At 45.1% G+C, this 13,473-nt stretch overlaps 1 protein-coding gene and 1 long non-coding RNA gene across 2 annotated transcripts in view; one reads left to right on the forward strand and one right to left on the reverse strand.

Annotated features, from left to right (window-relative positions):
* Positions 1-4,661, forward strand: part of LOC146865737 (uncharacterized) — a 127,791-nt gene extending 123,130 nt beyond the window's left edge. The window contains exons 3-4 of the long non-coding RNA XR_014976692.1: positions 1,156-1,221; positions 4,536-4,661. This is a non-coding gene — a long non-coding RNA (uncharacterized LOC146865737). The remainder of the gene's footprint in view (positions 1-1,155; positions 1,222-4,535) is intronic.
* The window catches only part of TMEM232 (transmembrane protein 232), a 684,788-nt gene that overhangs the window by 505,130 nt on the left and 166,185 nt on the right, over positions 1-13,473 (reverse strand). The window contains exon 6 of the mRNA XM_085640765.1: positions 7,639-7,738. Within this exon, the coding sequence (XP_085496891.1) occupies positions 7,639-7,738 (100 nt within the window). The remainder of the gene's footprint in view (positions 1-7,638; positions 7,739-13,473) is intronic.

The raw sequence follows: 13,473 nt of genomic DNA on the forward strand, positions 1-13,473 counted from the left end.
TCTGATTAAATAAAATCTATGTTGCGTGTTTCGAGTAAAAATAAGATAAGGCTGTGCCCAGTGATAAAGGGCCTTCACAGTATGATCTAACATTTGATTTAGTACGCAACACGGCATTATGTTATTATCATTTTATTTTCTTGTGGGACGATAAGGCGGAGGAGCCCCCGCTGCAAATGTCATAAAGGCTTACCTCCTGGTTGGGCTACAGGAATACTGCAGGCTTCAAGAGGCCTTTTTCTGCATTCCCAGCGGAACAGGTCCACCTGGACCTTGCCTCTGCCTCTGGTGGAGTGGGTCTTGATCCTCATAGGTTGTCCTCAAGGTCCTGGATCCTTGGCAGGTGTCAAGGTATACTTCTCAAAACCAATCCTGATATCTGGTACTTAGAAACCTTTTGCCAACTTTTTGCTCTAAAAACCGATGAGGGACCAGGGCCAACCTGCCAAGCCGATCTGGCAAAGATGAGTTTCTGGTGGGCCAAAGTTTTAGGTTGTTCCTGCTACATTCTTGTGAGTGGAACTCGCAGAGAAAGTATCCAGCCAAACGCAGCCCTCTTCACTTACAGCCTGCAGTCTTGCCGGGGACCTCATCCAGCTGCCACCCAATGAAGTGGAGACCTGATCGGCCAGTCTGTTGCCTTGCCACGCTGAGGATTTTTAATTTCCATTTCAGAGGTATAACTCTTCACCAGGACAAAGCTGGTCCCTGATACGACCCGCGCTTGGTCGGCCTTAAAACTTACCCTTGTCCCTGTCAAGTGCAACCAGATTATCACGGTTGCCACTTATTGCTTTTTGGCACTATATTAAACCTTAAACAACAAAAAAATCATAATTCTGGTTCTACTGATTGGATTTTTGATCTTTTTGTATAATCTTATTTATTAAAATTTACTCTCTTTTAGTTTGAGATTTTCTTGTATTGTGTTATGTCTTTATTACAGTTTAGTACTGCATACATACTTTACACATTGTCTCCCAGTTAAGCATTCCTGCTCTGTGCCATAGCTACGAGTGGGTTGAGTTAAGGTTAATTTAGTGACTTTAGTAGTTGACCCAGACAAGGATTGTGGTTATTTGAGGTGGGTATTCACCCCCATCAACTAATGCCTGAAATGTTTACAATTATATTTTGTGGTGTTCTTCAACGTAGGGGTAACAATGAAGCAACGTCAAAGAAGCATTCGCAAGATTGAGAAAACATTCGCTCTTTGCCAAGGTAGGGAATTGCTTGTTCAAACATTTCTTATTTGTACTTCTAATTTCTGACAATGTCATTGGTATGGATCCCACAAACGTTGAGGCTGTGTTAGAGTGGCCAGCTCTAGGGAGCACAAAGGAAAACCAGGGATTCATCAGCTGTGCTAATTTCATTGGCAATCCATTAAATACTTTTTGATCTTCATCAGACCCCTGGTACAAGTAAGAGAGGGGTCAAATTTGATAGGGTTTCTAAATCTTTTAACATCTTTTATTGAAAAAAAATTTCACGTCGGCGCCTGTCTGGCGACACCCAAATGACTTATTTCCCTTTGTGGTAGAGATGATACCTCTCTGTTTGCAATGGGACAGCTCTGTCCCAGAGAGATACCGAAACTGATGAGTTGCAACCTTGTTGTCTCTCATTCAAGAATTCTGACAGATACAGAGAAGAACTATGCTATATCTGGAAAAGAGATTCTAGGCCACAGGTTGTCATAGTACGGCCCGCGGGCCGCCAGCAGCCCGGCAAGCCTTCCTTGGCGGCCCGCAGACCTTGCAGACATCATACCTGTGTTTTTTTTGTTTCTTTAAAGAGTGTCAGTAAACACCGCCGGTTGCAGCAGCGCAGACTCGAGAGACTCTTCTCTATAGGGGCGAGGTGATTCCAGTGATAGTCAGATTGGAGATGCAGAGGCACTAAGAGGTGAAATACAACAAAGCCTCATTAACAAGTAAATGGTCTTTTAAAGACCTGTGAAGTACTCCGGTGCGGCTGTGTGTGCGCCCCAGAAGCTGCCACACACGCGGGGTGAGGTGACAGAGGGTGACAGAGGACAGCAGGGTGTGAGAGTAGGGTGCCAAAGGGGGGCTTTGATCTGACAGCTCAGGGGTGAGAGTCAGAATTAAAGCCAGCGACAGATGTGACCCCAGGCCCAGTAGTGGGACACAAACCCCGCAAAGCAGCAAATTCAGAGAGAAAACAAGCTGGCTTTTACATTACACAGGGAGAGGGGTTGTGGGGGGGGCTGTCTCTGGGCTGGTGACGGGGAGGTGTAGACACAGTACGAGTGCACTGCCCTAGACACAGTACGAGTGCACTGCCTGAGGAATAGAGACAGAGACAGATAGCAACATAAACAGACAGAGACAGATAGAGACATATAGAGACAGAGCCAAATAGAGGCAGAGACAGATCGAAGCAGAGACAGGCAGAGACAGATAGAGACAGGGGCAGACAGAGCTAGATAGAGGCAGAGACAGATAGAGGTAGAGACAGACAGAGACAGACAGCGATAGAGAGAGAGAGAGAGACAGAGAGAGACAGAGAGAGATAGAGACAGAGAGACAGGGACAGATAGAGGCAGAGACAGACAGAGACAGATAGCGGCAGAGACAGACAGGGATAGATACAGAGACAGACAGAGATAAAGACAGAGACAGGGACAGACAGACAGATAGCGACAGAGACAGAGAGACGAAGAGGGAGACAGAGGGAGGGAGACAGAGGGTGACAGAGGGAGCGAGAGAGAGGGAGACAGAGAGAGGGAGACAGAGAGAGAGAGGGAGAATGAGAGAGAGAAAGACAGAGGGAGGCAGAGGGAGACAGGGGGAGGGAGTCAGGGGGATACAGAGGGAGGGAGACAGACAGAGGGAGACAGAGGGAGGGCGACAGATGGAGACAGACAGAGGGAGGAAAACAGAGGAAGGGAGACAGACAGAGGGAGACAGACAGAGAGAGGCAGATAGAGGGAGATGGAGGGAGACAGAGGGAGGGAGACATAGGGAGGGAGACAGAGGGACGGAGACAGAGGGAGACAGAGAGAGGGAGACAGAGGGCGACAGACAGAGGGAGACAGAGGGCGACAGACAGAGGGAGACAGACAGAGGGATGAGGGTGACAGACTTATTGAGACAGAGGGAGGGAGAGAGAGGGAGGGAAACAGGGAGAGGGAGGGAGACAGAGGGAGAGAGGGAGGGAGACAGAGGGAGAGAGGGAGGGAGACAGGGAGAGGGAGGGAGACAGAGAGAGGGAGACAGACAGAGTGAGTGAGACAGAGGGAGACAGAGAGAGAGAGGGAGGGAGAGAGAGCGAGAGAGAGAGAGATAGAGAGAGGGAGGGAGACAGAGCGAGAGGGAGAGATAGAGAGAGAGAGAGAGAGAGAGAGAGAGAGAGAGAGAGATGTGTGGCTCAGTGGACGAAGGGGCCTGTGTTCAACCTCATGGTCACTGGTTTTTTTTTTGCTCTAGCCCCACCCCCTCCCCACTGACCCTGCCTCCACCAGTGTGGCCCTCGGCCACAAACCACACTGTAAATTTGGCCCCCACGAGAAAGTTTGTGAGTACCCATGTTCTAGGCAGTGGAGACGTCATTTGGAAGAGGCATGGAATAAAAATTACTGTGTGGACCAACCATACAAATCTTTTGTATCTGATCAGCAGCAGCGGCTGTCACTAGAGGGCGCCACCCACTTCATTTTTCAAGTTATGTGGATGGTAATTGCAAACGGCAATTACCGTCCACATAAGGTGTTTTTGTTTATTTAATAAGGGCTTTAAGTCCTTTCTGGGTGCTGCTTAAGTGCCTGGCTGCCTCTCACACTTACTGTGATGAGAGTCAGAAAGCTAGGCACTTTCGAGTAGGAAACATGCTCTAGTGAGCAGGTGTCCCTCAGCATTACCCTTTTTTAAAGCAGCATCATATTTACAAGCAGTCCCAGGCATCTAAGGCATAAGTCCTGTATTCCAGGGACTGCCTGTCAATCTCTTTCACAGGCTGCAAGCAACACCCTTTTTCAACTTATCACCGGTGACGTTTTGGGAAAGGGGGTTGCTTGCAGCCTGCGGGCATGTAACTCGAGGTCACAGAGTCCTGAGATTCTGTGCCCTTGAGCCACATGCATGCGGTAAACACATATATTGTGCATGGTTTAGCATGCACAGAGTATCTATTTAGCACATATTTACATCAAAGGCCAAGAGGACATGCTTGGCACTCTCAACTGGAACACCAGCAGCACACCCTCTTGCATGTTCTAGAGCAGGATTTGCCAGGTAAGTGGGACCGGGGTGGATGGAGGCCTTCCATCATGTCTGCCAGCCTGTGGTTCATTTTGACTGTTTGTGAAACAATAAAAACAAACTGCAGGATGACAAACATCAAGAGCTCATGTGTTTTTTTTAAAGTGCTCCTTTTGTCGGCTTTTATCATGCTGGGCAGTGGTGGTTTCTTCACAAGGGTGGTGGAGCATCCCCCTCCTGCCTGCTTTGAGTCACGCAGGAAAAACTAAAATGGCAATGAAAAGATTTAATTGGCATTTTATTTGTCAGCAGCAGCCAGCCTACCCAAGACCAGAGACATATGGGGTGTGTCCTCTGCTTACACAGCTGTGTGGAGATCACGCACATGCCTCCAGGGCCTGAAGGAGCATCCGGCCAGCCCGCCCCTTCCAATCGAGGTGCTCTGAGCATGAGAGCAGCGTCTGGGTCAGTTAGTGGAGCTCGTCTTCCACAGAAGTTTCAGAAGTGGAACACCGAGGAGGACGTGCAGCCACGGGTAAGTATGATTTATTTTATTTATTTAAATGTTATTCTAGTTATTTTTGTGGCTATTGGAGGAAGGTGTTGGGTTAATTTTGAGCTTTTGGAGGGAGGGTGTATTTTATTTGGGGCTTTTGGAGGAAGGGGTGTTTTACTTTGGGGTTTTGGAGGGAGCGGGTGTTTTATTTTATTTTTTGAGAAGTGGTGGGGCACTTCATTCGCTGCACCACTTTCAAAGGGTACCAGCCGCCCCTATTGCTGGGGCGTTTTTCTTTAGTACATCAGGTTATATCACTATATTAAGAGGCATTTATCAGGTAGAAGACACCCGATTAAATTTGCTGATAACTAAAGAGATTGGAATCAAACAGGAATACTGTGTTTCTCATCTTAGTGAAAGGAAGGTAGTGCTCCAGAGGCTAATAGGAAAACATCAGAATATAAAATTAGTCACCTAGAATTACTATTTCCGTCTTTTCTGTGCTTAATTTGATGGTGAATTAGTCATCCAAGTGGCACGAAAGAATAGGCAGGCATGACAATGAGAGGTGGAGGATGGTAGGCTTCTACCATGCCTTCTGTGTCCCCTTAATAGGAAAAGAAAGGGAACCCAAACAAAAGGATCAGGGCTTACAATAGAGTGACATAGTAATTGAACAAAGTGGGACTGAAATATGAATGCTGACAAACCCCACAAGTCACACTGCAGTAGGGGACTCTGAAAGGGCCAGGGGCAGCACATGGATCTCAGATAAAAAAAACAGTACAGTTTAATATCTAACGCCAGACTCGGAGGGCTTCATAACCAGAATTCTATGGTCTGATATTAACAAAATCCTCAGTCCAAGCCTAAGGGCTAAAGTGGTTGACATCAAACCTGGGGAACCAGGTTAGACACTCGTCAGGGACGTTCAATATCCTATGATTCTGGGCAAATCACTTAGGGCCTTATTATGAGTCTGGCAGTCCACAGACTGTCAGACTCAGGGTGGCGGGCTCCCGACCGACCTATTATGTCTACGGCGGTAGTGCCGCCCTGGGACCACCGCAACTTACGCATCAGCCAAGGAACCACTGTTCCCTGGCAGTTGCCTGGCGGGTCTAAGGCCGTAAGGTACTTGGCAGGGCTGCTGCAGCTGCGCCAACCATATTACAAGATTCATTACCATTACACTTTTCATGGCGGTGCGACTGCCATGAAAAGTGTGACGGTGAGGAAACAAAGTGCCTCACGCCATGTGGATGCACCCAGGGACGCACAACATATGTCCCTCTGTGTGCATGCAGACCAGTACCTGCACGGCATGGACTGCAGCTGTCTTTGATGTTCCCATTGCACTGCCTATTTCTTAGGCACCACACTGGTAACACCAAAGAACCACTCACCAGACAGCAAAAAACTCCTAATATTGCAGGCGGTTCAAACAGGGGTTTGGCGGTGCTGGAGCTGGGCCGTCTGTAACACAACTGGTACTCATGTAAAGCACTTTGATACCTTCGGGTCTAGTTCACGCTATATAAAACTAAAAAAAGAAAGCCCCCGAGCCATCACTCAGCATGGTTGCAGCACTCGTCTCTTGACCGCTATTTGGAATGCCAGCTATCAGAATATTAGAATCCCTTGTAAAGGGAATAAAATAGGTCTCCCTAATGGAACTCTGTCGCAGATTATTGCTCTAGGCATTGTCAAAATTGTTCAGGGAATCTTTAAAAGGTCATTGACAACAGGAATAGTTCTCCAGTGCTGAAAAATGGATCTTGTAATGCTACTCTTGGAGAAAGAGAACTTGTATCTAAACACCTCAACTACTGGCCAATTACCGTCACTGAGATACTCCTAATCCAAATAGTAGTTAAACAATTATCTTCATATCTTGAAATGAACCGAATATTATCCCCGACTTTCGGTTATTGTCCCAGAGCCCCGAAACAGTGATGCTTCACGCCTCAAAGGAACTGGGGCCAATCCTGGTCAAGGGAGACTCGCAGGCCTGATTTTACTCGACCTGCTGCTCGCCTTTGACAATTTTAGAGCCGTTTTAGAATGATTTAAATCTTTGTCGAGGACCGATCTCAATCTCATGCAAGGCAAGTTTATGGTTAACGAGACAACAAATCAATGGGGGGGTCCTGGAGGGCTCCTTTTAACATCTATGTTCCTCCTCTAGCTAAACTGATTGAAGCACACTGCATTCACTTAAGCAGATAGTAATGAAACCATCGGTTTCCTGGCTCATTGCGCAAGCTCTACTACTGACTGTGTACTACTAAGAACACAGGGCTGATTCACAAAGGACCTCCACACTCGTGGCGGATGGCCCCCACTCGTGGCAGAGGCCAGCAGTCGTGGGGGCGGGGGAATACCTGCACTCGTGGTGGAGGGCACCACTCGTGGCGGAGGCCCTGTGGTCGTGGCAGGGGAAAAACCCGCACTTGTGGGGGACCTCTGCGATGGGTATCTGCAGTACACATTTCCCGCCACGAGCCCGGGACCCCCGCCAAAACGACGGGGGCAAAGGGACCTTCACAAAGGTGAATCGGACCCTGAGTGACAAAGTGACAAAAATGAAGAAAATGTTTGTGTAGCTTAGTACAGCAGGCCTGGCTGCTACGTTTGTCTCTCTTCCTTTTGGAGAAGGAATTGTGAGATCTAAATTGAAACATGAGGCATTTATCATCTTAAAAGCAATATATACGAGTGCCACACTGCTAATGGGTAAACAAGGGTGAACTAAACCCCTCTTCGGTCTTATATGGAGTGTTTTACGCATCAAAAAAACGAGGAAACAAAATCACAATTGCAAATAATGCAAATGCTTCAGGTTATTTTATAAAACAAAAAGACAGTTGATAACAACAGACTTTATCAATACATGCATACAATGACCAGTGTTACCTTGCAAATACGTGTAAAGCCTCTGTTTATACTCATCATGGCAACCTAGCTGGCCAGACATGTGACACCAATATAGCCTTAAAAGTGTCAAGAATCCAAGCTGTGAAAAGAAATGTAAAGATTACAACACAGTCAAAATAACTAGTACGACTGAATATACCAACATATGCTAATATCTACCATGATATCCTAATATCAACCATCATAGAAAGCCATGTTATATTACCAGCTCAGGGACTACATAGTTCTACAGTAATACCACTGAAGCCTTTATTGTCAAAATGTAAGGCAACGTAGACGCCTGTACAGTCAATGGTCCACCAGTGGTCGGGTCAAATTTCTGTGATGTGTCTGTGATCTGACCCGGACAGTTCTTTGCAATTTGCAGGATGTATCAATTAAAAAAACAGCAAGTGTGTGGAAGGCAGAGATAAAATGTCACCTTGAGCAATCGCCAGTGGCTGTGATAAATACAAGCATTGCTTTGCCCACTTTGTCACGTGTAGAATGATGTAGACCCACCACTCCAAAGAGAATGGTTCCTCCAAAGAGTCACAGAAATCTTAATTCATGAATGTTTATGAGATATGATTCCTTCTATGAATCCTTGTTACTAGCTGTATATTCGAAGACAGAGGTCTGCAGGGGACAAGAAACCTCTGTTTGCAATCTCAGGTAACTGTGTTCGGAGCTGTAAAGAGCTTGATGAGCTATTGTAAGTGCTATGAACATTATTTTCTTACGGATCAGTAGCCACTGTAGCTGCTCTCGAAATTGAAAAAAAGGGGCGTGTTTACACAGCTTATAAAGGGGGTGGATAGCCATGTACTGTATTATCTGGAGATGCTGCAGTAGTTAGTCCGGCATTCCCAGGTACAGAATATTGACATAAAACAGCCTCGAACAGAATCAGAGCCCTGACCACTGTGACCTGCGCTTCACGTGGAAGGGAGTTCAGGAATGTCCTGAGCATTCTCATGATCCAAATGTAGGATTTCACTACCACTGCAATCTGGGTTTTGAAGGAGAGTTATGTGTCAAACAGTATGCCCACATTTTTTGCCACCTTCGTTGGGCAGGCGGTGGGGTGTTACTACTGGGGCAGGCTCCTGTCCACCCAGGCAGGGGCTCAGGCCTATACAACAAAATCTGTGTTTTGTGTGGGTTGCATTGTAGCTGATTCATTCTAAGCCAGCCCAGTAGAACATTCATACAGAGTGAAAACATTTTTAGGTTTAGTCTAGTGAATGCAGCACATGCGCTGCATCACCTTGGCGAGACTATTGTTGTCGGTTTGGTGCGCGAAGGGAGACAAACCATGTGCGTGCCTGGACTGTCCAGGCACGCACCACATGGCATCTCTTTTGTTCGCGGGCTTGTTTTTTTTAACTGCTGCAGGACAAACACTGCTGAGACTCTGACTGACATCTCCCAATCTTCCATGATTAAATTATATCTGTGGTACCCCTTCCTTCAAAAAAAGCTGAAAATATCTACTAAATAATGAGCTTGATGAAAGGCTTGTGTCCTTTCTCGTTTTTCCTTTTGATTAGTTGTCACGTGAATCTCATAAAATGTTACATCAGAATGATTACAAGTAAACCGACCTACCCTGGCCTAGATGTGACTACTGCTTTTTTGCTACAATATCTTTCAGTCTTGAATGTTGGAGAACGGAGTAGTGAGCTGAAAAACAAGTTTATTCTTAAGCTAGTAGCATTCTGAAAAATAGAACTAAAGTTAAATAAATATGGTTATTTGATGGGAGTTTATTAAAGAGCTAGGAAGGGAGTCGTTAAGTCCCAGAATATGTTTTGATATGGAGTGTTTGGACTGCGCTAGTTCACTGATCAACCCTCTTGGTTTGAACTCCTTAGGATGAACTATGCATAACCAACATTTGGTCTTATTATTTCACAGCTAGAATGGAAATAAGAACATTTCAATAAACCATCTGAAGCAGGGGTGTTTCTCAAGTGCGCTGCATTGCCTTTATAGACAACTCTGGAGGGACGTGGCAAGGGGTGAAAGGGTGCAACCACCCTTTTGTTTCTTAAACATTCTAGATAAAAACATGTGAAGTGTTGTTGCAGATCACCAAGATTCTGATGGGGAAAATTACAACTTGTTCATATCATAGTCCTGTGCATTGTGTGTATGAGGCTTTGAATGGGCTGTGACTTTATCAAAAAAGGCATGTCTGGAGTGGATTTCTAAACGAGTAGGACAAATCCAGATGTTAAGGAGGGCTTCAAAGATGTTAAAAGGGGTAGTGGCCATTTCAGGTGGACTGAAGGCCGTTTGTAATAACTCGGACTCCACAAGTGACGCACTCCTTAAGATCGGCAGCTATTTTCAGTTCCAAAAGAAGTGCCTTTATGAATTATTCCAAAGGCTGATTGCACTGAGTGGAGGGTGGAGAAACAAGCATAACACCTGATGTACACTCGTTGTATTGGCAGGGCCTCACTGGAAAAACCACCAGAGGAGTCTGTGGAGCCCAAGAAAAATGCTATATCCATATGGATTATTGCTGTTTCCTTTTTGAAAATATTAAGCCGGGTCCTGTCTATCAAGAGGCAGACCACTAATGAGTGCCAAATAATCCACCCACTAGACAGTCAAATATATAGTTTTACTATCCCAAATATATTACAATTAACACTTCTAATTGGTAATGAGAATTGGCATGTAAGCAGCAACTTGGAATGCAAATGACTTGTTTTATGGCTTTCATAGTTCCTCTTGCGACATTCTGTCACGTTTTCACATTTTTATTTAGATATTATTACTGAATAACATTACTGAGTGAAAATAAAGGGATGCTATATTTCTGGAAGCTTAAAGGTAGTATTTTTTCCGCAGATTTCCTCTAGGATTATTGTTTCCTGGGATTCAGAATTATTTTTAAAGTAGCTAGCACAGAGCTTGGAAGGACAATTGCATGCTATGTTATCTTGGTGTAGGCTCGTTTATTTACGAATATTACAGCAAAAAAACAAGATGTTTGTGACATGCAGCTGTTAGTTTTAAATAATAGGCAACGAAAGTAAGCATTCATTGCTGTAAACTGAAAATACTGAGGGCCCAATTCACAGAACTAACTTAAGACAAAATCCTAAACTTACTACCATTTTGGTATTCACAGAAGGCACTTACTCTTTTTGGTATTCATAGAAGGCACTTACTCATTTCGGTATTCAAAGAAGTTAGGAGTCCTAACTTTAGGACTCCTAAATGCCTTCTGTGAATACCGAAAGCCTTAAAGTTAGGATTTTTCTCAGTTTAGGAGTAGTAAAGTTAGGACTCCTAACTTTAGGACTCCTAAATGCCTTCTGTGAACACCGAAAGTCTTAAAGTTAGGATTTTTCTCAGTTTAGGAGTAGTAAAGTTAGGACTCCTAACTTTAGAACTCCTAAATGCCTTCTGTGAATACCGAAAGTCTTAAAGTTAGGATTTTTCTTAGTTTAAGAGTAGAAAGTTAGGAGTCCTAACTTTATTACTCCTAAACTGAGAAAAATCGTAACTTTAAGACTTTTGGTATTCACAGAAGGTATTTCGGAGTCCTAAAGTTAGGACTCCTAACTTTTGTGAATACCGAAATGAGTAAGTGCCTTCTGTGAATACCAAAATGAGTAAGTGCTTTCTGTGAATACCAAAATGGTAGTAAGTTTAGGATTTTGTCTTAAGTTAGTTCTGTGAATCGGGCCCTATGGTTTATATTTGTGCCCTGTGTGTTGCTGTTTCTCGTACCACCTTCAGTGAACCCTCAGGTGCCCCTCCTAGGACGCAGAATCATCGTCTCAAAACCTGTAGCTAGTCAAGCTTGCTACTCCGTGTCCAAACGCCGTGGCACTGTCTATCTGGGGGACCAGATGTCTCTGACTACTTTGTTACTGGGGCTGCAACAGCGCAGAACCAAGAAGGTACCTGTGACTGTCCTTCAGTAGCTCAAGAGATAGTAAAGCCTTCCGCTCCAGCTACTGATCACTCGAGGGTGCTTTCCCATCTTCTGCACAACTCCTCGCTGGCTAAAACAATCTAGAATTTCATTCTAATAGGCTCCACTCTACAAGCGCAGGGGCAAAGGAAACACAACGGAGCAATCGGACATGAGGGGGGGCTTCCCCTCTGCAGCCAGCTGCTGCCAAACCTACTCACAGGTTCTATCAGCAAACACAAATGCACAGCCACTGCCTTGCAGGTACACACTCACTTACCTTGTCGCAGGCACTGTCAACCAGGTTCTGTCCAGGCACATCACAAACGCCTCCTTTCATTCAAGCAGGATAGTGCCAACAGATCACACTAATTGTGACAACCCCTATAGTACTTGCCTAGGCACTGCCATACCACAACATACACAAGCAATACCCGATGTTCAGACTCACTTCTGTAGGAAAATGCCGCTATGCTTAACTAATAAATGTTGTTTTGTTCTTCTGTTTAACCTGAAAGCTAGATTTCAAATGGTTCAATACAAAATACTAGCTGTGTTGTTCTGGTGCGTGGCAAACTAGCTACACTGTGTTTAAAAGAAGTCGTATTTTTTGCGGTGCAAGCTAAGAGTCGTTGGCATGATTTTCACTTGTTGACAGAGTGTAGGGTGGTCAAGGTTCTGGAGGTGAATGTCTCGCTTTTAGGTCGAGCCTGAGCAGTGCATTCGCTGCTCTGCAATGCATGCTGTATTTGAGTATGGACTTGAAGCTCCGCCCACTCTACACCCATATTTTTCATTGGCTTATTTCTTCGTCCTTTGTAAATGCTGGCTTCTGATTGATTAGTATGCGTGTTAGTTCCTCCTTAGTACTACCTTTTCTTCATTTGTAACCTCCCATGAGGACTGACCCAACTTCATTTGTTACACAGTACGTCTGTAAGCACTATTTTCTTTAATGAGTTTCTCCAATTGCAGGCATGACATGCTTTCCTGCAACATTAAGCGCACCTTGCATGCTCGCACCTTCCAAGCAGCCCGGGACAATAGCAGCCGCTTCTTGGAAGTGAAATAGTTCTTGCATTTACAAGAGTCTGAGCTATTGGCATTGTAAATGACAATGCCTTTTATTTATGAGTTAATAATAATTATCAAAACAAATAAATAAAAGGCATTGTTATTTACAATGCCAATAGCTTAAACTCTCAAAAATGCGAGACCTATTGCATTGCAAATGCTTGTTTTCACCGTGTCTGAACCCTCTTCGATTGTGAGCAATAGCTGTGTATCGTCAGCATACGATATAACCTTGATGCCGAAGGACGCGACCAGAAATGCCAGTGGGGTCATATAAACGTTAAAACAAGCATTGGCAAAGCCAATAGGTCTCACCAATGGTTTGTAGCCATGCAGCACAGCGTCAGCAATGCTGTGCAGCATGGCTAAAGTAAAATGTAAAAATACTCTCCATGGCTGCCAGCCTCACTGTGTAGGCACCATGCATGTTCGTCTACAAAATGACATGGGCGCTTTCTGTTCCTAGTTACTGATCCAAGTAAGATCAGTAATTAAAAATAAAACGTGCAAAAGCGTTTTTAAATCTCTTTAAATCAATCAGGGGAATAGAAACAACAGGTAGAGCAAGGAGTGAAGCGACAGGGGGAATCATAAGCAACACGGGGGAGAGCAAGGGAACACAGCAGCAACACGGGGAAAGGCAGCGAGACACCGAAGCAACAGGAGGAAGGCAGAGACATAGAAGCAAGATGAGGAGGAGGGTGGGGGCACACAGAATCAACAAGGGGAGGGTGAGGTACACAAAAGCAAGAAGGGAGGGCAGGGGGGCATGGAAGCAACAATGATGGAGGCCTGGGGGCACAGACTTCTTCTGAAGCCCT

This window comes from Triturus cristatus, chromosome 2_1, assembly GCF_964204655.1.
Source record: "Triturus cristatus chromosome 2_1, aTriCri1.1, whole genome shotgun sequence".
Taxonomy (NCBI): Eukaryota; Metazoa; Chordata; class Amphibia; order Caudata; family Salamandridae; genus Triturus; species Triturus cristatus.